A 26,891-nucleotide genomic window follows, 5' to 3' on the forward strand; every position below is an offset into this window, starting at 1 on the left:
GATCTCTAGTCTTTCCCATTCTGTTGTTTTCCTCTATTTCTTTGCATTGATCACTGAAGAAGGCTTTCTTATCTCTTCTTGTTATTCTTTGGAACTCTGCATTCAGATGCATATATCTTTCCTTTTCTCCTTTGCTTTTCACTTCTCTTGTTTTCACAGCTATTTGGAAGGCCTCCCCAGACAGCCATTTTGCTTTTTTTGCATTTCTTTTCCATGGGGATGGTCTTGATCCCTGTGTCCTGTACAATGTCACGAACCTCATTCCATAGTTCATCAGGCACTCTATCTATCAGATCTAGGCCCTTAAATCTATTTCTCACTTCCACTGTATAATCATAAGGGATTTGATTTAGGTCATACCTGAATGGTCTAGTGGTTTTCCCTACTTTCTTCAATTTAAGTCTGAATTTGGTAATAAGGAGTTGATGATCTGAGCCACAGTCAGCTCCTGGTCTTGTTTTTTGTTGACTGTATAGAGCTTCTCCATCTCTGGCTGCAAAGAATATAATCAATCTGATTTCAGTGTTGACCATCTGGTATGTCCATGTGTAGAGTCTTCTCTTGTGTTGTTCGAAGACAGTGTTTGCTATGACCATTGCATTTTCTTGGCAAAACTCTATTAGTCTTTGCCCTGCTTCATGCTGCATTCCAAGGCCAAATTTTCCTGTTACTCCAAGGGAGTAGGGAAGGGAAACAGTGGGGCTTGACAGAGTCAGGGAAGAGAAAAATGACCAAGAGTTGGTCATAGAAATGAGGTTAAGCCATCTGTGTCTATTAGCTGGCCATTATTAAACTTTGGATCCTGTCCCGGGGACTCACTGAAGACCAGGGGCATGACTAGCCTTTGAGTGTCCACATTCACTGCTGGAAAAATAGAGCACAAGAGGAGAGTCATGCCCTAAGTAGTGGGTGAGTCCCTGGGCCTAGCTATCAAGTGAGGGTCCTTGGCTTTGCTCAGAAAAGAATTAAAGGGCAGTCACAGTAAAGAGAAAGGAGGTTTATTTAGAGAGATATACATTCCATAGACAGAATATGGGTCATTTTGGAAGACAGTAAACTGCCCCAAATATGGGGTAGTTAGTTTTATTGGCTCGGCAGTTTCACAGGCTAATGAGAGGAGTATCCCAACTCTTGGGAATTGGGCCACTGCCCACTTTTTGAACTTTTGTGGTTAGGCTTGGAAGTGTCATGGCCCTTGTGCATAGTGTCATTTAGAAGTTTTGTTGTCATTGTTCAGACACTCAGTTATGTTCAGCTCTTTCAATCCAACAGACTGGGCTTTACTGTCCTTCACTATCTCCCAGAGTTTGCTCAAGCTCATGTCCATTAAGTCGATGATGCCACCAATCATCTCATCCTGTTGTCCTCTTTTCCTCTTGCCTTCAATCTTTCCCAGCATCAGAGTCTTTTCCAATAAGTAAGTTCTTCACATCAGGTAGCCCAAGTATTGGAGCTTCAGCATCAGTCCTTCCAATGAATATTCAGAGTTGATTTCCTTTAGGATTTACTGGTTTCATCTTTTTGCAGTCCAAGGGACTCTCAAGAGTCTTCTCCAGTACCACAATTCAAAAGTATCAATTCATCAGTGCTCAGCCTTCTTTATGGTCCAACTGTCACATCTCTACATGACTACTGGAAAAACCATAGCTTTGACTAGATGGACCTTTGTTGCCAATGTGACATTTCTGCTTTTTAATGCACTGTCTAGATTTGTCATAGCTTTTCTTCCAAGGAGCAAGCATCTTTTTTTTTTTTTTTCAGCAAGCATCTTTTAATTTCATGGCTGCAGTCACCATGTGCAGGGATTTTTGAATCCAAGAAAGTTAAGTCTGTCACTGTTTCCATTGCTTCCTCATCTATTTGCCATGAAGTGATGGGACTAAATGTCCTGATGTTAGTTTTTTAGATGATGAGTTTTAATACAACATTTTTCACTCTCCTCTTTCACCTTCTTCAAAAGGCTCTTTAGTCCCTCATCACTTTCTGCCATTAGGGTGGAGTCATCTGCATTTCTGAGGTTACTGATATTTCTGTCAGCAAACTTGATTTCAGCTTGTACTTCATCCAGCCCAGCATTTCACATGATATATTCTGCATATGAGTTAAATAAACAGGGAGACAATATACCACCTTGATGTATTCCTTTCCCAATTTTGAACCAGTCTGTGGTTCCATGTCCAGTTCTAACTATTGCTTCCTGACCCACATACAGATTTCTTTGGGGGCAAGTAAGGTGGTCTGGTATTCCCATCTCTTGAAAAATTTTCCACAGTTTGTTGTGATCCACACAGTCAAAATCTTTGCTCTAGTCAATAAAGTAGTAATATATATTTTCCTGGAATTCTCTTGCTTTTTCAATGATCCAATGGATGTTGGCAATTTGATCTCTGGTTCCTCTGCCTTTTCTAAATCCAGCTTGTACATCTGTAAGTTCTCGGTTCACCTACTCTTGAAACCTGGCTTGAAGAATTTTGAGCATTACCTTGCTAGCAAGTGAAATGAGCGCACCTGTGTGGTAACTTGAACATTCTTTTACATTGCCCTTCTTAGGGATTGGAATGAAAACTGACCTATATAAGCCATGTAGCCACTGCTGTGGTTTCCAAATTTGGTGGGTTATTGAGTGCAGCACTTTAACAGCATTATCTTTTAGGATTTGAAATAGCTCAACTGGAATTCCATCACCTCCACTAGCTTTGTTCATAGTGATATTTCCTAAGACTCACTTGACTTTACACTCCAGGATGTCTGGCTCTAGATGAATGTTCACACCACCAGGGTTATCTCGGTCATTAAGATCTTTTTAGTATTGTTCTTCTGTGTATTCTTGCCACCTCTTATTAACATTTTCTGCTTCTATAGGGTCCATACCATTTCTGTCCTTTATTGTGCCCATTTTTGCATGAAATGTTTCCTTGGTACCTCTAATTTTCTTGAAGACTATAGTCTTTCCCATTCTATTGTTTTCCTCTATTTCTTTGCATCACTCAATTAATAATGCTTTCTTATCTCTCCTTGATATTCTTTGAAATTCTGCATTCAGATGGATAGATATTTTCCTTTCTCCTTCGCCTTTTGCTTCTCTTCTTTTCTCAGCTGTTTTTAAGGCCTCCTCAGACAACCATTTTGCCTTGTTGCATTTCTTCTTCTTGGGGATGGTTTTGATCCCTGTCTCCTGTACAATGTCATGAAATTCCATCCATAGTTCTTCAGGCACTGTGTCTATCAGCTCTAATCCCTTGAATATATTTGTCCCTTTCACTGTATAATTGTAGGGGATTTAATTAAGGTCACACTTGAATGGCCTGGTAATTTTCCCTACTTTCTTCAATTTAAGTCTAAATTTTGCAATAATGGTCTCATGATCTGAGGCGCAGTCTTCTCTCAGTCTTGTTTTTGCTAACTGTTTGCTTTTCCATATTCAGCTGCAAAGCATATAATCAATCTGATTTTGGTATTGACCATCTGTGATGTCCATGTGTAGAGTCCTCTCTTGTGTTGTTATAAGAGGGTGTTTGCTATGACTAGTGCATTCTCTTGGCAAAACTCTTGTTAGCCTTTTCCCTGCTTCATTTTGTACTCTGAGGCCAAAGTTGCCAGTTACTCCAGGTATCTCCTGACTTACTACTTTTGCATTCCAGTCCCCTATGATGAAAAGGACATTTTTTTTTTTAATGTTAGTTCTAGAAGGTCTTGTAGGTCTTCATAGAACCATTCACCTTCAGCTTCTCCAGCATTAGTGTTTGTGGAATAGACTTGGATTACCCTGATATTGAGTTGTTGGCCTTGGAAACAAACTGAAATCATTCTGTCAATTTTGAGACTGTATTAAAGTACTGCATTTCAGATTATTTTGCTGACTATGAGGCCTGCTCCTTTTCTTCTAAGGGATTATTGCCTGAAGTAGTAGATATAATGGTCATCTGAATTAAATTTGCCCATTCCGGTCTATTTTACTTCGCTGATTCCTAAAATGTCAACGTTCACTCTTGCCATCTCTTGTTTGACCACTTCCAATGTACCTTGATTCATTGACCTAATATTCCAGGTTCCTATGCAATATTATTCTTTACACCACTGGACTTCATTTTCACCACCAGACACATCCACAGTTTGGTTTTGTTTCTGCTGTGGCTCAACCTATTCATTCCTGCTGGAGTTATTTCTCTGCTGTCTTCTCCAGTAGCATATCGGACACCTACCAACCTGGCCCCAGGGAGATGGGGAGGGTGATAGGGAGGGCTCATCCTTTAGTGTGATATCTTTTTGCCTTTTCACATTGTTCATGGGATTCTCAATGCAAGAATGCTGAAGTGGTTTGCTATTCCCTTCTCTAGAGAACACATTTTGTCAGAACTCTTCACCATGACCCACCTGTCTTGGATGGCCCTACGGCATGATGTATTACAATGAGCATATAATGAGGTTCAAGGTCTAGTAGAAAATCAATGCAAAGAAACAGAGGAAAACAGTAGAATGGGAAAGACTAGAAATTGCTTCAAGAAGATTAGAGATATCAAGGGAAAATTTCATGCAAAGATGGGCACAGTAATGGACAGAAATGGTATGGACCTAAAAGAAGGAGAAGATATTAAGAAGCAGTGGCAAGAATACACAGAGGAACTATACAAAAAAGATCTTCATGACCCAGATAATCATGATGGTGTGATCACTCACCTAGAGCCAGACATCCTAGAATGTGAAGTCAAGTGGGCTTTAAGAAGCATCACTATGAACAAAGCTAGTGGAGGTGATGGAATTCCAGTTGAGCTATTTCAAATCCTGAAAGATGATGCTGTGAAAGTGCTGCACTCAATATGCCAGCAAATTTAGAAAACTCAGCAGTGGCCACAGGACTGGAAAATGTCAGTTTTCATTCCAATCCCAAAGAAAGGCAATGCCAAAGAATGCTCAAACTACTGCACAGTTGTACTCATCTCACTTGCTAGTAAAGTAATGCTCAAATTTTTCCAAGCCAGGCTTCAACACTACATGAACTGTGAACTTCCAGATGTTCAAGCTGGTTTGAGAAAAGGCAGAGGAACCAGAGATCAAATTGCCAACATCTGCTGGATCATGGAAAAAGCAAGAGAGTTCCAGAAAAACATCTATTTCTGCTTTATTGACTATGCCAAAGCCTTTGACTGTGTGGATCACAATAAACTGTGGAAAATTCTTTAAGAGATGGGAAAACCAGACCACCTGATCTGCCTCTTTAGAAATCTGTTTGCTGGTCAGGAAGCAACAGTTAGTCCTAGGCATGGAACAACTGACTGTTTCCAAATAGGAAAAGGAGTACGTCAAGGCTGTATATTGTCACCCTACATATTTAACTTATATGCAGAATACATCATGAGAAATGATGGACTGGATGAAGCAAAAGCTGGAATCAAGATTGCCAGGAGAAATATAAATAACCTCAGATATGCATATGACACCACCCTTATGCAGAAAGCGAAGAAGAACTAAAATGTCTCTTGATGAAAGTGAAAGAGGAGAGTGAAAAAGATGGCTTAAAACTCAACATTCAGAAAACTAAGATTATCACATCTGGTCCCATCACTTCATGGCAAATAGATGGGAAAACAATGGAAACAGTGACAGACTTTATTTTGGGAGGCTCCAAAATCACTGCAGATGGTGACTGCAGTCACGAAATTAAAAGACCCTTGATCCTGGGAAGAAAATTATGACCAACCAAGACAGAATATGAAAAAGCAGACATTACTTTATCAACAAAGGTCCATCTAGTCAAAGCTATGGTTTTTCCAGTAGTCATGTATGGATGTGAGAGTTGGACTGTAAAGAAAGTTGAGTGTCAAAGAATTGATACTTTTGAACTGTGGTGTTGGAGAAGACTCTTGAGAGTCCCTTGGACTGCAAGGAGATCCAACCAGACCATCCTACAGGAAATCAGCCCTAAACATTCATTGGAAGGAGTAATGCTGAAGCTGAAACTCCAATATTTTGGCCACCTGAGGCAAAGAACTGACTGATTGGAAAAGACCCTCATGCTGGGAAAGATTGAAGGCAGGAGGAGAAGGGGACGACAGAGGATGAGAAGGTTGGATGGCATCACTGACTCGATGGACATGAGTTTGAATAAATTGGTGATGGACAGGGACTCCTGGCGTGCAGTATTCCATGGTGTCGCAAAGAGTTGGTACACATTCTATAGACAGAATGAGGTCCATCGCAAAAGGCAAGAACAACCTTGGGAGAAACACACTCCACAGACAGTTTGGGCCACCTTAAAATGTGAGAGTCCCTGCCAAATAAGGCATGGTTAGTTTTTATGGGGAGTGGGGGGCGGTAATTTCACAGCCTAATGACTAGGAGGATTTTTCCAACTATTTTAGGAAAGGAGTGGGGATTTCTAGTAATTGGACCACTGCCCACTTTTTGGTCTTCTTTTGGTTACTCTCTGAACTGTCTTGTCACCAGTGGTATGTCAGTTAGCATGCTAATCTATTACAATGAGCATAAAATCAGGCTCAAGTTCTACTGGAAGTCAGATCTTCTGCCATCTTGGACCTAGTTGTTTCTAACCAGTTTTTCTCATGTCCTATGACTGTATTATTCTTTTAAGGGTTATGCCCTGCCCCCTTCCCTCCTGTTTCATTAGGATAACACATTTGAAGGGATACACAGCCTGAAAGGCTATACAGAATCTTGGAGTTCAGGCAGAGAATAGGTGAGAGGAAAGCAATTAAGGACCTTGAAGAAAGAGTGCAAGATGCGCTGAGAAAGCCTATGCATGCTAGCCACAGCATTCTACATGTTGTCGGCTAGGCTCAAGGGATTTCTGAGAAGATCCCTTTAACAAGACTAGACTAACATGAACAAGTTGCCTTCCCAAAGGCACATATCAATTTCCATTCTAGAAAAAAAAATATGGGTCACTACCAACTTTGTTATACCTTTGTCAAGATTTCTTTTGCTAATTTAATAGAAGAAAATTATATCCTATAATTAAATTTCATTGTTTGAGAGGGTAATGTAATCTCTGCATATATTTCTAGTCAGATTTCCTCTTTGGTGAATTATATGCTGATACTCTCGTTCGTAATTTTATTATAAGAATCAAATAACAGTTTGACAGCAATTTTTCATGACATATGTTATGGGAGAAAATAGTAATAGAGAATACATATCATTAATCCCTTAAAAAGAAATTGAAATGTGTAAGAACATTGCTTTCTTACAATGCTATGCTTAAGATATATAAGAAGCATATAGGACATCTAAGCAGCTGGTCAAATAACAAGTAACCCTAGGGAAAGAAATAACTTGTCATAGGGCTAAGAAAAGTCTGCATGTATATTAAAATGCAAATGTACCAAAGAAAATTTGGAAAAGCATTTTTCTTTTGTAGGTCTATATTTTTTCCTTTGGAAAAGAGCTATAAGGAAATAGCAGTGTCAATGATAATAACAAAAATGATAAATAAAATAATAATCATAGCAAATAATGTGTACTGGGTACAGACATAGAATCATGCTAAGTAATACAAATGCATAGCCTTATTTAGTCCTAATAGCAGCTCCTTAGAGTTTACACCCACAATGTGCAGAAGAGGAATCTAGGACTCAAAGCTTGAGTCAGGCAGCTAGCAAGTAGCTGAGAATGAAACCCATATCTCAATAGCTCAGTGGTTCTCAATAGGGGGCGCTGTTGCCTCCATGGAGCATTTGGCAAAGTTGAGAAACACTTCCGGTATTACAACTTGGGAGGGAAGTGCACAGGCATCTATGACAAGACGGTGCTGACAAATATCCTATAATGCTTGGGGTAGTCTTCCATGACAGAAAATGATCTTTCCTAAATGTCAAGAGTGGTGAAGAAGTTCAGAGTCCAAGGTCAAGCTGCAAGGTGTGACCACTAGGAAACTGAGAAAGCCTAGCCATGAAGTTCAATCACAGCCTCCCCACTGCAGGCATTCACTTCTACTGCATGGATGGAGACAGGTAACCCAGGCACACTGCAGTCCTTAGGAGGGAAAATTTCTTACTTTGCTTACCATATCGGGCAAATTTGTCTTTATCTTGGAGCCCAGGTTAACTACTTGATATTCTTTGCAAATTGTAATGTTTAACAAATGAATTGGCTGTGTCTGGCATTCCCTTGAGTTCGTTAAACATTCATGGGGAAGGGTTTCACTTTACAGTCATTGAACAAGATGTGAAACACCAGTCCGGTGAAGCAGCATGATACCCTGGCAACACTAGACTCACAAGCTGCAGAACTAGACCTGGCAGTACCTTGGAAGCACTCAGCCCCAAACCATCATTTACAAAGGCAGCACTTGTGACTCAGAGAGAGGATCTGACCTCATTCCCTGTGTCCCTGGTGAGAGAGAGAGAGAGAGAAAGAAACAGAACTGGGATTGGAGTTAAAACATCCAGACCAGTCAGGGGAGTGAAACTTCTCAGCACCTAGTCCAGGGATCAGAAACAGAAGTCATCAAAAGATAGAAGATCTATCCTCCTCTCTTAAAATCAAGGAAAAAAAAAAAAAAAAGCTATACATGAGTGAAAAATGAAGGAACAAAGAATACCCCTTCCCATAGATTTTCAATTCCCATCTTAGGAAAGACAAGTTTGTGGAGATAACATTCAGTGAGAAAGAACTGGAAGACAATATTTGCATGCTAAAGGAGAATAATAAAAATTTAAGCCCTTGATAATTGGTATTGATAACTGGAAGAGAGAAGCATTTATTCTGTTTTGATAATTGGTAGAGTCTACCAATATTTTTTGGATAATTTTTTGATGATTGCTATAGAGATGCATTTATTCTGTAATGCATTTTGAACACTTTTCTATACTAGACACTACACAGAGAGCTTAAAAAAATACAAACAGGAGAGATTGAGCATGATTTCCGGGAGCTCATGCCAAAGCCTTTGACTGTGAGGATCACAATAAACTGTGGAAAATTTTTCGAGAGATGGGAATACCGGACCACCTGACCTGCCTCTTGAGAAACATGTATTCAGGTCAGGAAGCAACAGTTAAACTGGACATGGAACAACAGACTGGTTCCAAATAGGAAAAGGAGTATGTCAAGGCTGTATATTGTCACCCTGCTTATTTAACTTCTATGCAGAGTACATCATGAGAAATGCTGGACTGGAAGAAGCACAAGCTGGAATCGAGATTGCCGGGAGAAATATCAATAACCTCAGATATGCAGATGATACCACCCTTGTGGCAGAAAGTGAAGAAGAACTAAAAAGCCTCTTGATGAAAGTGAAAGAGGAGAGTGAAAAAGTTGGCTTAAAGCTCAACATTCAGAAAACTAAGATCATGGCATCCAGTCGCATTACTTCATGGCAAAAAATGGGGAAACAGTGGAAACAGTGACAGACTTTATTTTGGGGGGACTCCAGAATCACTGAAGATGGTGACTGCAGCATTGAAATTAAAAGATGCTTACTCCTTGGAAGGAAAGTTATGACCAACCTAGACAGAATATTAAAAAGCAGAGACATTACTTTGTCAACAAAGATCCGTCTAGTCAAGGCTATGGTTTTTCCAGTCGTCATGTATGGATGTGAGAGTTGAACTATAAAGAAAGCTGAGTGCTGAAGAATTGATGCTTTTGAACTGTGGTGTTGGAGAAGACTCTTAAGAGTCCCTTGGACTGCAAGGAGATCCAACCAGTCCATCCTAAAGGAGATCAGTCCTGAGTGTTCATTGGCAGGACTGATGTTGAAGCTGAAACTCCAATACTTTGGCCACCTGATGCGAAGACCTGACTCATTTGTAAAGACCCTGATGCTGGGAAAGATTGAGGGCAGAAGGAGAAGGGGACAATAGAGGATGAGATGGTTGGATGGCATCACCGACTCAGTGAACATGAGTTTGGGTGAACTCGGGAGTTGGTGATGGACAGGGAGGCCTCCTGTGCTCCAGTTCGTGGATTTGCAAAGAGTCAGACATGACTGAATGACTGAAATGACTGACATGGGCCATTGGTAGAAACAAATATGTAAGCATCACTTTTTTTAAATAATGTGGATACATTAAGTCAAATTAGTATCAAGTAATGGAACAGGGCATCTAAAATTGAACAGGGGAATCTGCAAAGCCTTCCCTGAAGTAGGTGGCATTTACACTGAGTCTTGAGACTGAGTTGAAGTGCATCAGATAGTTTGATAGGAGTTGGTCAGAAGAGGTGATTTCTTTGAACTGTAAATTGAAGCTAATTTTCAACAGTTTTAGTATAAAACCTGATCTCTTATTTAATATCAAATTCTAAGATACAGATTTGCTGTAGATTCTTAATAAATCACCTGCGGATTCAAATATGCATTAAACATTTCATAAGGACCAGGGATATAATGGTCACTGAAAATGACAGTGTTCCTACTTTCAAGGAGCTTACTGATGACTGTAGGTGATTGATAGATATTAATCAAAGAATGCCACAAACAAATGTGCCAAGGCCTACGGCCAATAGTGAACAGAGCTATTAGAGTTTACAGAAGGCAGCAGCGGGAGATAGCCTGGCAGGAGGAAGATCTAGGCGCTCTCAGTTCCCCTGGTTGAACCAGGCGTCTGGATGAGGCAAGATGGTGGAGGGTGGGTGACGGGGGTCGGCAGGCACGCTCGTTGTGCCGGGTGTCTGGAATGATGTCTAGCTCTATTATTCCTCTTCAGCGGGATGTGTTAGCGTTTGACAGCAGTTGTTGCAGTTCTTCCAGCTCTGGTGCATGGTGCGAACATTCTTAAAATAACCACGACTGTCAAGTTGTTTTTAATTACTCACATTTAGAGATCCAGATGAAACCTCACTCTAAAATATGTCATAACCACTTACTCTAACCATCTTCTGGGCTCACAAGTCAGGTTTGCAATAAAGAACTTTTTGATACAGACCTAGGTGAGCTGAGAGCAAGGTGGAGACAAGACCTTGAAAACTGCAGAAACCATTTAACGATATCCTCCTTCCTGTCTTTGTTGCCTGGGATCCCAGACCAGGCGATTATCAGTGCTGTCAACATTGCTTTCTAACACAGACACCGCTTTCACTTAACCTTCTAACTCCAACTGCTTGAAGGGGACAAACCTGGAAACAGCGTATCTTCCTCGCCTTTTGATATGTTTCTACTTCAGCTGACAGGCCTGTCAATTTCAGGGCACCACTAACAGCATGCTAGGAGCAAGACAGGTGATGGTGCAAACAGCGCCGGGCATCCTCAGCACCCGGCGGCATCTCCACAAGGAAGGCTGTCAGAGAAGCCAGTCAGGATGGGTGCTTCCCCGAGAAATATGGTACTGCCTGGTGTCTAAGTGGGCTTCTGAAAGAAAACCAGTTGAGTTCATGCTGAAAGGATCAGTGACTGGTCTTTGCCATCTTCTCTTTCATGATTAAAGAGACATTTTGTACATTTGTACAAATGGAGTTTTAAGAAAGCATACATATATACACAGGAAGTCAAGATCTAAGTACAGGGAAAAAAACATAGAATCAACTGCCATATTTTGTAACATTGTATAGAAATGTTAAGATTGGAGAGCCAGGCATGCCGCTGGCCTGGGCACTTGAACTTCACTGGGGACACCATCAGATGGATGAGATAAAATTTTGCCCATTTTAACTCCTCTCAGGGAGGAACTGTATACATTTTGGAAGGAACCATATAACAAATGCTGTAGGCACAAGTATAAAACGTCAAAGGCGATCATCCTGGTCAGTTAAGCTGCCCTTAAGGAGAGTTGTGCAGACTCTGGCTGACTAAGTGGGTTTTACACCTTGCCTACAGCTGAGCTACTCAGAAAACTAAAGGAAAAATGAATACTGCCTTTGTCTCTAAATTACTATTATTATTATTATTATTATTATTATTATTGCTGTGTAGATTTTGCTTAAATTAAAAAAATTAAGTGGACTTTATTTTTTAGGATGGTTTTAGATGTACTGAAAAGTTGCAAAGTTAGAGAAATTTTCAATATACACTGTACCCCAGTTCCCCTATTATTAACATTGTACATTGATGTGGGACATGTGTTCAACTAATGAACTCATACTATGTATATTATTATCTCAAATCCATGGTTATTCACAAGTCCTTAGTTTTTACTTAATTGCTGTTTCTGTTCCAAGACCCAGTGCAGGACACCATATTACATTTACTTGTCATATCTTTAACTTCCTCTTGGCTGTAACAGTTTGTCAGAGTTCTCTTATTTTAATGAGGTTGATAGCTTTTAAGTCAAGTATTTTTTTAGGATGCTCCTTTACTGGGATATTTTCAATGTTTTTCTCAAGATTAGATTGGAATTACGAGGTTTTGTGAGAAAGACAATAAGGTAAAGTGCCAATTTCTTCACATCCTATCAAAAGAGCGTACTATCAATATAATTTGTCACTTTAAAAATATTTCCGTATTTATTTGGCTGTTCTGGGTCTTAGTGATGACATGCAGGATCTCTCATTGTGGCATGTGGGCTTGGGCTCAATAGTTACAGCTTACAGGCTTAGTTGCCCCATGTTATGTGGAATCTTAGTTCCCTGACCAGGGATCAAACCTGCATCCCCTGCATTGGAAGGTGGATTCCCAACCACTGGACCATCAGTGAAGTCCCAATTCGTCACTGTTGACGATTTCTTTTGTCATATGCAGTGGTAAATGTCAGACATTTCCACTGTGATGTTAATCCTTCTTGCCCCTCACTTTCTACAGAGTTCTGTTTGGAAGGCAGCAATCATGTGTAGACTACACTTAAGGATTGGAGAGTTGTGCTCACCCTTGTGAAGGCAGAGTATCCACATAAATTATTTGGAACTCTACTGCAAATGGTTTGTCTTTTCACCTTCAATCATTTCTTGAGGGAAAATATCTTCCTGTAGGTGAGATCAGGCTCTGGTCGAGTCTCTTTTCACAGAAAAGTAGACAGTTTATAATGGGGAGCACTCTGCACGCATTTCTGAATGGTTATTTTCTCCTTTTCTCATCAGAGATATGAGGGTTTTTTTTTTTTCTTTTTTTTCTTTTTGGTTCTTTGTTGTGAGAATCTGGTTTGGTCCTGGAGATTGAACTCATAAAAGCATGATAGCAGTCCCTAACTTCAGCCCTCAGATAATTTTTACTTTCCCTCTAGTCTACATGCAAGTTTCCAAAAATTATTAAACTTGCCACTTAAGTGTCCCTACCCAGTTAATGTTTCTGGCAGATTCTCCCACAGGTAAGCTTATTACTAATCAGAGTTCTTGGCTTCCCTTGCTCACCCCCTGAGGGGGAGGGGACAGGGGTGAACTGGTTCCTCACATGGGGCAAGTATGGGGTGGGTCCAGGGTCAGGCCAGAAGAGTGGTTTAGGTGGGCACTTGGTGCTGCTGTATGCAGGGCTCACGCCTAGTATCCTGCTGTTATCCTGGGCATCTCAGAAGCAGCAGTGGGGTTTGGGTGTTTTTCTATGTGGTTGTTCCTGACTTGCTCCAACTCTGCAATGTTGTTGTTCAGTAGCTCAGTTGTATGGGACTCTTTGCAACCCCATGGCCTGCTGCACACCAGGTCCTTCACTGTCTCCCAGAGTTCACCCAAACTCATGTCCGTTGAGTCAATGATACTATCCAAGTATTTCATCTTCTGTCTCTCTCTTTCCCTCCTGCCTTCAATCTTTCCAGCATCAGGGTCTTTCCCAATGAGTCAGTTCTTCCCTTCAAGTGGCCAAAGTATTAGAACTTCAGCAACAGACCTTCCAATGAATATTCAGGGTTGATTTCCTTTAGGATTGACTGGTTTGACTGGCTTCCTGCCCAAGGACTCTCAAGAGTCTTCTCCAGTACCACAGTTCCAAAACATCAGTTCTTCAGTGCTCAGCCTTCTTTGTGGTCCATCTCTCACATTGGTGCATGACTGCTGGAAAAAGCATAGCTCTGATTATATGGACATTTGTTGGCAAAGTGACATCTCCGCTTTTTCATACACTGTCTAGTTTTGTCATAGATTTTCTCCCAAGAAACAAGTGTCTTTTATAACTTCATGGCTGCTGCCACCATCCACAGTGATTTTGAAGCCCAAGAAAATAAAATCTGTCACTGTTTCCATTTCCCCATCTATTTGCCACGAAGTGATGGGACCAGATGCCATGATCTTAGTTTCTTGAATGTTGAGTTTTAAGCCAGCCTTTTCACTCTCCTCTTTCACCTTCATCAAAACGCTCTTAAGTTCTTCTTTGCTTTCTGCCAGAATGGTGCTGTCCTCTGCATATCTGAGGTTATTGATATTTTTCTCGGCAATCTTGATTCCAGCTTGTGAGCATCCAGCCTGGCATTTCACATGATGTACTTTTCACATGATGTACTCTGCACATATTTTAAATAAGCAAGGTGACAATATACAAGCTTGGCATACTCCTTTCCCAATTTGGAACCAGTCTGTTGTTCCATATCCAGTTCTAACTGTTGCTTCTTGACCCAAAAACAGGTTTCTCAGGAGGCAAGTCACGTGGTCTGGTATTACTATCTCTTTAAGAATTATCCAAAGTTGTGATTCACACAGTCAAAGTCTTTAGCATAGTCAGTGAGCAGAAATAGATGTGTTTCTGGAATCCATTTGCTTTTTCAAATAGATGTTGGCAATTTGATCTCTGGTTCCTCTGCCTTTTCTAAATCCAGCTTGTACATCTGGAAGTTGTTGGTTCATGTACAGTTGAAGCCTAGCCTAAAGGATTTTGAGTATGACTTTGTTAGCATATGAAATGAGTGCAATTTTGGGGCAGTTTGAACATTCTTTGGCATTGCCCTTTGGGAACTGAATGAAAACAGACCTTTTCCAATCCTGTGACCACTGCTGAGTTTCCCAAATTTGCTGACATATTGAGTGTAGCACTTTCCAAAGCATCTTCTTTTAGGATTTGAAGTAGCTTAATTGGAATTCCATCATCTCCACTAGCTTTGTTTGTAGTAACACTTCCTAAGACCCACTTGACTTTATACTCTAAGATGTGTGACTCTAGGTAAGTGACCACACCATTGTGGTTATCTGGTCATTAAGACCTGTTTTGTACAGCTCTTCTGTATATTCTTGCCAACTCTTCTGCTTCTGTTAGGTCCTTACTATTTCTGTCCTTTTGCTCTTTTCACATCAAATGTTCGCTTGGTACCTCTAATTTTCTTGAAGAGATCTCTAGTCTTTCCCATTCTGTTGTTCTCCTCAATTTCTTTGCATTGTTCACTTAAGAAGGCTTTCTTATGTTTCCTTGCTATTCTTTGGAACTTGGGATTCAGATGGGTACCCTTCCGCTCTTTTTTTTTACTTTTCACTTCTCTTCTTTTCTTAGCTATTTGTAAGTCCTCCTCAGGCAACCATTTTGCCTTGTTGCATTTCTTTTCCTTGGGGATGGTTTTGGTTACCGTCTCCTGTACAGTGTCATGGAGCTTTGTCCATAGTTCTTCAGGCACTCTAGATCTAATTCCTTCAATCTATTTGTCATTTCTACTGTATAATCATAAGGATTTGATTTAGGTCATACCTGAATGGCCTGATGATTTTCCTTATCTTTTTCAATTTGTCTGAGTTTCACAATAAGGAGCTCATGATTTGAGCCACAGTTAGCTCCCAGTCTTGTTTTGTTTTTTTTTGTTGTTGTTTTTTTTTTTTTCTGGCAATATAGAGCTTCTCCATTTTCAGCTGCAAGGAATATAATCAATCTGATTTTGGTATTGACCATCTGTGATGTCCATGTGTAGAGTCATCTCTGGTGTCGTTGCAAGAGGGTGTTTGCAATGATCTGTGAGTTCTCTTGGGAAAACTCTGTTAGCCTTTGCCCTGCTTCATTTTGTGCTCTAAGGCCAAACTTGCCTGTTATTCCAGGTATCCCTTGACTTCCTACTTTTTCATTTCAGTCCCCTATGATGAAAAGGACATCTTTTTTGGTTTTAGTTCTAGAAGGTCTTGTGGGTCTTCATAGAGCTGTTCAACTTCAGCTTCTTCAGCATTAGTGGCTGGGCCATAGACTTGGATTACTGTGATGATGAATGGTTGGCCTTGGAAATGAATCAAGCTCATTCTGTCGTTTTTGAGATTGCACCCAAGTACTGCATTTCAGACTGTTTTGTTGTCTGTGAGGGCTACTACATTTCTTCTACAGGATTCTTGTGCACAGTTGTAGATGAAACGGTAATTTGTATTAAATTCACCCATTCTGGTCCATTTTAATTCACTGATTTCTAAAATGTCAGTTTTCACTCTTGCTATCTCCTGTTTGACCACTTCCAATTTACCTTGATTCTTGGACCTAACAGCCCAGGTTCCTATGCAATATGGAACTTTATTTCCATATTGGACTGGACTTTATTTTCACCACCAGACACATTCACAACTGGTCATCACTTCTGCTGTGGTTCATCCTCTTCATTCTTTTTGGAGCTATTCCTCTGCTTTTCTCCAGTAGCATATTGGACACCTACTAACGTGTGGTGTGTGTGTGTGTGTGTGTGTGTGTGTGTGGTGGGAGGTTCATCTTTCAGTGTCATATCTTTTTGCCTTTTCATACTGTTCATGAGGTTTCAAGGCATAAATGCTGAAGTGGTTTGCATGTATGTAGTTATTTTTAGTCTCTTTTAGATTCTTTGTATTTTGTTGCTGGAGGAAATGTTTGTCCAGGTTCAAACACTTCAGCAAAGTGTCCCAGGACCCAGCCAGTCTTATTTCCTGCCTTGAGTGATTCGACAGCTCTTTTTCTTAAGGGTTAAGAGGCTGAAGGTCTCCTCTGAAACTTCTTCCTGTTGGAAAGGGGCCACAGACCCTCGTCCACCCAAGAGGCATATAATTCCTTTGCTGACTGTTCCAAAGACCTCTAGGGGCCTGGGATACCCTCCACTGGAATAGGTTGAATTCTCTGAGACATCATGACCCTTACTTGAAACTGTTGGAGCCTAGAAGATAGAAGCTTAAAGAAAAGGTTAAACAAACAAGGGACCAGAAGGAGAATAACAACAGACACTAAACAGCCTAGATGATAATGGCTCCACTGTTGACCAGACAGTGGAGGCAATATCATCCTTGTCAAAGTTGTGAAGCCATTCTGCTTGGGTGTATACTTCCTTTGTTTGGATGCGTACAAGACAGCTTGTGGGATTTTAGTTCCCTGATCAGGGATTGAACCTGAGGGCCATGGCAGTGGAGGCATGGAGTTCTTACCACTGGACCACCAAGGGATTCCCTTTATTCCCTTAATGCAAACTTCTACCTGTCCTGTAGCATTGGTCCAGGTGCAGGAAGTGTTAGTTATTACACAAGCTCTACCTTGTTCTGCCAGGAGGTAATCTAGGGCCAGATGACTGTCAAGGACCACAGTAGTCAAAAGAAGCAAGAGAGGTCATAAGTCCTGTCAAGGCCTGCTCTGTCTTTTTCATCATATAATCAAGCTGTATGGTGAGATTTTTCAGTGTCATTTCATGACAGGAAAAGCCTTCCCTTGGAGCTGCCAGAATATCACCAGCCCTGCCCTGCGAAGATCCTTCCTAGTGCTCTTTGGGTTTGGTGGTGAGCCAGAGTGATCCTGTTATAGATAAAAATTCTTCTAGCCCTATAGTGCACTATATGAAGTGGACATTATCAATCCATTTATAGGCCATCCTGACAAATGAGTTTCTTGCCATTCTTCCCGAGTTAGCAGGACTAGTAATATGGACAGTCGATAGGAGGAGCTTTTCTGTGGTGGAGCATTTCCCTTAAACCAAGCGCAGAGAGCTGCTTCCCTGGCAAGAAGGGCTGAGCAAACCAGAGCACAGCGGCAAGAATGGCACACAGAAGTCAAACCAGCATTTTTCTTAGCTGTAGATGGTGCCTGTCTTTTGGGTGGGTTTATCTCAGATTTTTCACTGGCTCACAGATGGGTTGTTCTGCTTTTGTAACCGGCCTGATCTTTGGAGGCAAAAGCTTTAGGTTGGACAAATGTACCCAGCTGTCAATAGATATATCCCTTGCAGTTTGATGCAGCTGGAGTTGCTTCTATTCCTTTATAGGGGCCCTTCCATTTTGGCAATAATTGGTCTTCAGGGGACCCCTCTTTCTCAGGTTTTAAGAAGAACTTAGTCCTCGTGGTTAATTTGTGAAGAAACTGCCCCCTTCCATTATATTTTTAGTGGGAGCTGGCTGTGCCTTGTGGGCGCAGTCCTGGATTGCTTCTGAACTGGTCCTCGATTACTAATGTATCTCAGGTCTGTCTCACCTCATCATCTAGAAGAATGTCAGTAGTAAGAAAAGGCCTGTCATAGGCAACTGCAAATGGGCTAAGCTTCAGACCACTCCTGAGGACTACCTGGACCAGGGGGAGTGCCATAGAAAGCTAGTTGTTCCAGGGTTCATGATTCTCTTGGCAGAGCTTTGCTAAGGTTTTCTTTAATGTATGGTTCATTTCTCCACCTTCCCTGAAGACTAGGGGTGCAAGAGGTATGTAGCTTGTTGGCTATCCCTAGGGCCACAGTAAGCTCATGTGTAATTCTGGCTATAAAAGAGAGCCCCTCCTCCAGAGGGACTTTGGAAATCCACACTAAGGGATTCTTTCTTTCAAAAGGAACTTACAGACTTCAACAGCCTTTTCAGAACAGGTGGGGAAAGCTTCAACCCATCCTGTGAAAGTAATAGCAAATGCCAAAAGCTACTTATATCCTGATTGTGGGGGCATTTGGATGAAGTCTAACTGCCCAGTCTTTACCTGGGTATGTCCATTGGTATTGAATTGGCCTGAGTAACGAAGAGGGGATTAGATGGGTCTGTGAGTTATAACAGGCACATAAATCATAGAAAGCATTACTTGTATTAGTTCTTTTAAACCCCTTTCCTAAAAGAGTCTTTGGCATCAAGCCCCACAGTGCATCCCTCCTAAAGTGGGTGGCATCGTGCAAGCTCTTATTGAGTTTTCATCGTTGGGCCTCAGGGGTCAGAATGTTATCCTTCTTTCTATACCAGTCTGTGTTTCCCTTCTCATAGCCCCATTTCTCAGCATTTTCCTGTTCCTGTGGGGAATACTGGGGAAGGCTAGGGAGGTCAGGGGGCCAGTCACTAGAGCCATACCTTGTTCAGGTTCCTGAAGTTGGGCTGCCTTTTTGCAGTCTGTGATCAGCTTTGGTGTTCCCTTGGCTCACATTAGGTCCATCCCTAATGGCCCCTACAGTTGATGACTGCCACCTGGGTCAGGAGTTGCACTGCTTCTAAAAGAGCCAGAGTAAAATCTGTATGTTTTATGAGAGAATTTCTATCAGTCAAGCTTTCTCTTTCCTTCCAAATGGTGGCATGAACATATAGTACATGGAATTCATATTTGAGTCAGCAAAAATATTTAATTTTGTATCCTTCCCTAATTGAAAGCTCTCATTAATGCAGCTAGCTTGGCCTTTTAGGCTGATGTCTGACAAGGGTTCTTGTCCTCTTTAATCAATAGAAATTGATAAGAGGCCAGAGGAGATTCAGACAGTGTTTTATGAGGATTTGTGCTACCACAGGAGGGAGTGAAAACAAGTGACAGGTTCCCTCGCTCGCTGCCTGAGGTGGAGTGAGCTGGCTCCTTACATGGGGTAAGGGCAGGGAGTGGGTCCAGAGGTGAGCTTAGGTGCTCTGCCCATCCCCTTGGTGGTGCTCATGCAGAGATCATGCGTGGTATCCTGCTTTTATTCTGGGCGTCTCAGAAGTGAACATTGGGTTTTGGTGTTTTATATCTTATTCATAATTTGCCCCAACTGCCCATGCATGCAGTTATTTTTAGTCCCTTAGATCATTTGTGTTGCTACATCACCTCAAGCAACAGGCAGTGAAGGATCCCATGTCCCAGCCTGTCTTAAGCTGATCTTGACTGATTCTCTGCATGAATTTCTCTGTCCAGATTTTGGAATGCTGTTTTGCCCTGCACTCTGATGGATATAAGAATAGGCATTGATTTTGTGTGTTCAGCTTTTTTTTTCTTTCTTTCTTATTTTAAGGACAGGAAGCTCTTTATTTATTAGAACTGAAAAATAGAATCTGTCTATAAATTCATCTCAATCAATATATATGGAATATTAGTTTGAATGATTGCCAAGTTATTAGGTTTTTTGTGTTCCCTCTTGTCTCAACCAACCTTGGATAGGGATACCAGCAATTTAAACCTGCATCTTAGGCTAAATGCAGCCACTGAAATGAAAATGATTCACAAAAAGGCTACAAGAGAAAGAGCCACAATAATAAATTTTGGAGGCAAATTTGTTTTAATGGACCAAAATAGTATCATTGGAAGCAACTGTATAGTATAACAGCAATCTAAGCGTTTAAAAGAAAAGATGTAAAACTTAATATCTATTATGAATGTTATGAATAAGGAGAACAAGTAAGAGGTTGATTCTATTCAAGCCTTTTTTTTTTTTTGCCAGATTTTGAATAAGGCCCTCTAGCTCTCATCATCAAAAGTCTCAATCTAGGCAGAGGCTCTGAACTAACAGCCCCAAACTTGAATTAGGATTGACATAAATTGTATTTTTAAAAAAGGAACAGGCTGCTAACGTTCAATGATTTGGAAAGTTCTCTAGAAACTCTTGACCTTGCTAGAAACACTGGCCCTCTACAGAGGGCTCTACTGACAGCCCTCTATAGAAACAGCACATAAGTTACCCCTTTCAGTTTGCCACAGATGTCTCCAGATACTTTCACCTCTGTCTATAGCTGAGCCTTCTCGGCACCTGAGTTTGTCTTATAAAGCAATTTTTTAGAAGTTGGGAGAAAAAAATTCCTATTAGATCTTTTATAGAATTTGAAAATCAGGTAGAAATTCAGGATGTTATTTACCTTTCAATAGCATATTGATTCAGTTCAATTTTCCATGGATGATTTATGATAAACAACTTTAATTAGTCAGCAAAGAAGTACATGTGAAAGTACTTCCGTCATATTTTGTAGTTTTGTAATTTTGGGGTTGCTGAAAACAACCACCTTTTCCACCTTATCTCTGTATCTTCTTTTTGTTCTATGTCAGCTCAACAGTTTTGCAAGAACTCTTAATAGCTTCTCTTAAGCCCATTTTGTAGAATTCATATTTTGATTCAAGATGTGGTCATTATTAACACGCTATGGTTTATTTTGGAGTACTTAAAAATAGAGATTTTGAACATAAAGTTATATAACCTTGACAGTTTTCCTAGTTTTCATAGCCCATACCCACCAATATAGTTTTTCCAAAGGATAACACCTTAATAGTTTGTTTTTTTTCCCCTCATCTGTATCCTATGTGGTTGTGTGCACACACAGAAACACATGTATCAGTCAGGTCGTTTCAGCTGCTCAGTTGTGTCTGACTCTTTGTGACCCCATGGACTGCAGCACACCAGGCCTCCCTGTCCATCACCAACTCCCATAGTTTACTCAAACTCATGTCTATTGAGTCGGTGATGCCATCCAATCATCTCATCCTCTGTCGTCCCCTTCTCCACCTGCCTACAATCTTTCCCAGCATCAGGGTCTTTTCAAATGAGTTAGCTCTTCACATGAGGTGGCCAAAGTATTGGAGTTTCAGCTTCAGCATCAGTCCTTCCAATGAATATTCAGGATTGATTTCCTTTAGGATGGACTGGTTGAATCTCCTTGCAGTCCAAGGGACTCTTAAGAGTCTTCTCCAACACCACAGTTCAAAAGCATTGATTCTTCAGTGCTCAGCTTTCTATATAGTCCAACTCTCACATCCATACGTGACTACTAGAAAAACCATAGCCTTGACTAGACAGACCTGTGCTGGCAAAGTAATATCTCTGCTTTTTAATATGCTGTCTAGGTTGGTCATAACTTTCCTTCCAAGGAGTAAGCATCTTTTGATTTCATGGCTGCAGTCACCATCTGCAGTGATTTTGTAATTCAAAAAAATAAAGTCTGTCACTGTTTTCATTGTTTCCCCATCTATTTTACATGAAATGATGGGACAAGATGCCATGATCTTAGTTTTCTGAATGTTGAGCTTTAGGCCAATTTTCTCACTCTCCTCTTTCACTTTCATCAACAGGCTCTTTAGTTCTTCTTCACTTTCTGCCAAAAGGGTGGTGTCGTCTGCATATCTGAAGCTATTGATATTTCTCTTAGTAATCTTGATTCCAGCTTGTGCTTCCTCCAACCCAGCATTTCTTGTGATGAACTCTGCTTATAAGTTGAATAAGCAGGGTGATAATATACAGCCTTGACATACTCCTTTCCCTATTTGGAACCATTCTGTTGTTCCATGTCCAGTTCTAACTGTTGTTTCCTGACCTGCATACAGATATCTCAAGAGTCAGGTCAGGTGGTCTGGTATTCCCATCTCTTGAAGAATTTTCCAGAGTTTGTGATCCACACAGTCAAAGGCTTTGGCAAGTACATACAAAATCTATACATATGTATATACACACACAGAACTAAATATATTCATATATAAACACATACATACACTTAGATATATATCTGTTTACTACATTTCCCTCATTTACACAAGTGAATTCATATTATGGATACTTCTTGTACCTTGATTTTATTCTCTTCAATGACTGTATAGTATTCATTTGCGGCTATTTCTCTTGTTTCCAATTGCTTCTCTTTAGTGTCTGTTTTCTGATATGTTATTAACAATTATACCGGTGACATACTCTGGTGATTATATCATTTTGAACTTTTACAGTTAATTATGGGAACCCCTAGAAGTATTAGTCTCCATCTAAGAGTAGGGTGATTAAAATTTTGGAACATTTTGCTAATCTGTACCCCAGCAAGTTAGCAACAAATCTTATTTTTCTTGAACGTTTGTGTTTAGGATGTACTCCTGAAATTTAACATGCCCTATTCTGATTTTCCTCTCTTTACATGAGTTCAGTTATGTACCTTTTCATATATGTATTCTGCAGATATATACTTTTTATGTGAAATTCTACATTTACATGTGAATATCTGGATTTCAAAATCTCTTCTTTGGTTATTAGCATTCAAAAAATGTCATTTCTCAACATAGTTTCCATTGGAGCTTCCAGAAAAGAAGCCTGCTATTCCTTGTTGCTTGTTCAAGTGCCAGTGCCCAGGGAATGTTAGACTTGACAGCTGCTGCCTGGTTGAGATGCTAAGCAATATTTCTCTAGGGGCAAAGCTTTCCTTAATGGGCCACCACTATATGGCTTCCCCTAGGCTACTGTGCCCTGTGATATCTCAAAGGTGAAACCAATGGTTAATAACTATAAAGAATAAACTGTTTGCACACTTCTCTTATCAGACATGGTAATTACCTGGCAACAGGATGAAAGGGAAACGCTGGAGAGTGGCGAGCAGACACTCTAAATCATCTTTTGTAATTCTCAGAATTATGAAGAACTTCTGTTGTGAACTTCACTCATTTAGTCAGCATTTATTGAATAAGTCAGCATTTATTGAATCCCTACTTTTAGTAATAGAACAAGTTAATTTTTTGATAAAATGTACATTGAATTAAAAAATCCTTTTATTAACTTAAATGATATTCTATATCAACTATAATTAAAAAACTACTGGTGGTTTTGGCTTAAAGGCATAGTGTGCCATGGGTAAAAATTGAAATGAAAAGATAGGATTCTAATGTGTAAAGCCCTGTTGAATGGACCTCATCTAATCACAGAGAGTTTGGGGAGCAAAAGGTTGAGAGCATTGTGAGAAAGGGGATGAAAATGGTGTCTTTTTCATTCTCCTGATCCAGTGCAAAGTGGAAAAGTTACTGGTAAGTTCTAGTAACTTTTTGATATCCAGCTATAGTGTCAGAGGCCCTCCTCTCATAACTTCTCCTCCAGCTCAACTCTTTGCATGTGATTTCCCACAGTATTCAAAGGCGGAAAGGCATCCTGTGACTGCATTGGAGAAAATGATGGAGTCAAGTTTTGCCGGCCCCCAGTCATTCCCAGAGGTCCCTTCTCCCGACAGAGGAAGCCAGTCTGTCAAACACCACAGGTACAGGTAGCTAAATCGTGGTGGGAATGGGCGTGTTGACACAGTGTGTAATGCTGGACGGCACATGCCAAGGAACAGCAACATTTTTCAGGAGAGGTGATCATTCTTGCTCCTCCTCTTACTGCCCATGGAGTGGATGCTCAGGCAGCTTACAGCAGGCCGAGAGACCAGTAGGCAGCAGGGTAACTTGAAGAAGCCTAAGGGACTTATTAACAATACCCATCAGGGCTGCAGATGCAGACCAGTGAATTAAACAACTGCTATCTGAAAAATCATTAAAAACATGGTTTTTCCTAGCCTGCCTTATCACTGCAGATTTAATGACTCATTCTTCCCTAGGCAGCTGATAGCACATGTTCCAGATCTTCACACATAGTTCTCACGGGGGAAGAATCCTGCTAAATCTTCTCTTGGTTTAATAATAGATCTTCCATTATCAGTGGAGTGGGACTCTTTTTTTTTTTTTTTTTTTTTCACATTCTAACCATAACATTGGCTATTTGGGGAAGAAAGCCAAAAATAAAGTTATCTTGTAAAAGTTTTCAATTTTATAGCATTCTGAGGCTGAGCACATTCTCAGCATCTTCTAGTCACATGCTATGTTTACACATAAGGAATCTGGAACTCCAGAAATTGAAAGCTTTGTTCTAAGGTGCCAACAGTTGAGACCTGCTAGAACAGACATTATGTTTATGTACATCCAAAAATACATTGTCCATCTTTGTGGAAGTTGTCCAAAGATTTAAGCTTTCTTTTCTTAGTAGGAAAGTACAGTGTTAAAAACAATTCTTAAATTATGAAGAGAATAAAATTTTTTTTTATGGAAAAGGTAAAAAAAAGAAGTTGTTTCCAGCAATGAAAGAAAAATGTTGTTGACCCTTGGTTTTCACATATCTGAACCACATTTTAGAAACGACAATGAGAGAAGTATGCATTGTTCAAAGAAGCTAACTTCTCTATCACCTCTGAAGGAGTCCCCCCAAAAGATTTTACTGATGCTGACCACATTTACTATGGGATTTTCATGTCGTTCTGGATACTAATCATTGGTACTCGATGGTGATTTTTATTCTTAATCTACATGAGTAGAGACTGAGATATTAAGGGTTTGCTAAGTTTAAAAAAAGGGGTTAAATATTTTCAACACAGGATGAAATATGTTTGGCCACTGGATAACTGCTTTAGCTACTGAGTATAACTTTTGATTTATATCAGTAGGGGAATTTACAAATATTTCCCTATGAAAGAGCATTTTAAGTTCACTGGACTTAATGGATGTTCTTCAATTAAGAAATTAGATACAAAATCATCAGCCTTTTAGAAGAATTTTTTTTTCCAAAAGCGTATTTCCCTCTGCAGATTGTAATCCGTATTAAAGCAGCATTTCATCCAGTCAAGTAAAATAAAGTATAATATTAAGTATCATATTATGTCATACATGTTTTAAAGTTGATAGGATAAAGAATGACAGCTTCTAACGTATTTGACCTGCAATAACCCTGTCCCTATTTTTGTCTGTTGATACACCCCCTCCTAAACTTGGTTTCTACCATGGCTTCTAGGAATCACTCACAGGTCAAATAAGGAACTCTCTAAGAGACCTTCTTTTTTGTTTGGTTCAATGACTCTGCAGTATTTGTTGGCATGCATTGTGTCCTGATAGACAGGCAAGGGTTGATTTATAAAGTGCTTTTAGAACTTTGTAAATTACAGTTCAATATATCATAGCTTTTGTTTTGTAAAACATGCAGTAGACTTAAACGTTTTTGTGATTAATAACCTAGTCACTGATTTATACATCCCGCAAACTGCTCCATAACTTCCTGAATGCCACTGGGTTATAAAGCTTGAATAGTGGATTGATCAATAGGTATAGAACTGTTTTTTAAGGTGGGTTACTAGTTCATACCTGTAGACTTTGTTGTTGTGCCATTTTGGCTAGCTATGAATAATTCATTTCTTTTGGTGTACTGCAAATCTGACTCATTTGGATAACTCATTTATGAAACAAAAGCTATTAATTCAAAGCCATTATTTCTCATGTTTAGTCCAACACACCCCCCCTCCTTTATTTTAAAGAAGCCATCTATTATGTCATATCATACTTAGTGCATTAATTTTGACGATATAACTCATTTATAGCCAGGACATATATAGGTTTTTTAAGGTAAAATAATTCCAGGGTTTTCAGTGATTAGTATGAGCCTTTGAGTTGTCAGTTTGGGCAGAGGAATTGGGGAACTTATTGTGCTGAGCACCTACCAAGTGCCAGATTTCCTGCTAAACACTACATATTTGAGCTCTTTAATCCCCACAGCAATACTATGAAAATGCCTCAAAACATGCACCATGTCTAGGCTTTACCTTTTTCTGCCCTGCCTTGTGCACTAAAACGGGCAGCACTTCTCTTGCCTTTGGACTTCTGTTGTTTCACTGTGATGCACAGGCAAGTGAGGGAAGGGCAGGGCCAGTGAGGTCCTAGCACTCTTTGCCTTCCCTCCCTGTCTGGTGGCCTTAGCTACGGCCCCTCTTCTGGGGGCCGCAGCACCTGCCAGGTGGCCTCTGCTTACAACCATTTTCTCTCCTCAGTCAGGTAACTGCTCCTTCCCCCCTGTCCATTCAGTAACAAGGATGGTAACAGCTTCCCATTGTCATCATACAATAGTATCCTGTTGTGTGTTTTTCTTTTTTTTCCCCTCAAACAGTGAACATACATTTCTAAAGAGCAAAATCTTCCCAAATGATCCAATTTCTGGTGCCATTTATTTCCCTCCAGGACTCTGACTGGCACAAGTACTATCCCCAGTATTATGCTGCTAGTAACATACAGACCCAATGCAGCTAATTCTAGCATCCAAGCCCGAGTGCTCTGTGAACTTCATAATTGCCACTGGACAGTGTATATAGAAACTGGAAGGCAGAGAAACGAATCAGTTATTATGGAGCTCCTTAAACTTGCTGGCTTAGTGACCTAGCTAGATGTC

General features: G+C 40.3%; 1 protein-coding gene across 6 annotated transcripts in view; it reads left to right on the top strand.

The window, feature by feature from the left end:
• The window catches only part of NRG3 (neuregulin 3), a 1,214,780-nt gene that overhangs the window by 1,178,038 nt on the left and 9,851 nt on the right, over window positions 1-26,891 (top strand). For all 6 annotated transcript variants that reach the window (XM_069571557.1, XM_069571555.1, XM_069571558.1 and 3 more), the window contains exon 7: window positions 23,780-23,907. In XM_069571557.1, coding sequence (XP_069427658.1) covers window positions 23,780-23,907 — 128 coding nt within the window. The remainder of the gene's footprint in view (window positions 1-23,779; window positions 23,908-26,891) is intronic.

This window comes from Ovis canadensis, chromosome 25, assembly GCF_042477335.2.
Source record: "Ovis canadensis isolate MfBH-ARS-UI-01 breed Bighorn chromosome 25, ARS-UI_OviCan_v2, whole genome shotgun sequence".
Lineage (NCBI taxonomy): Eukaryota > Metazoa > Chordata > Mammalia > Artiodactyla > Bovidae > Ovis > Ovis canadensis.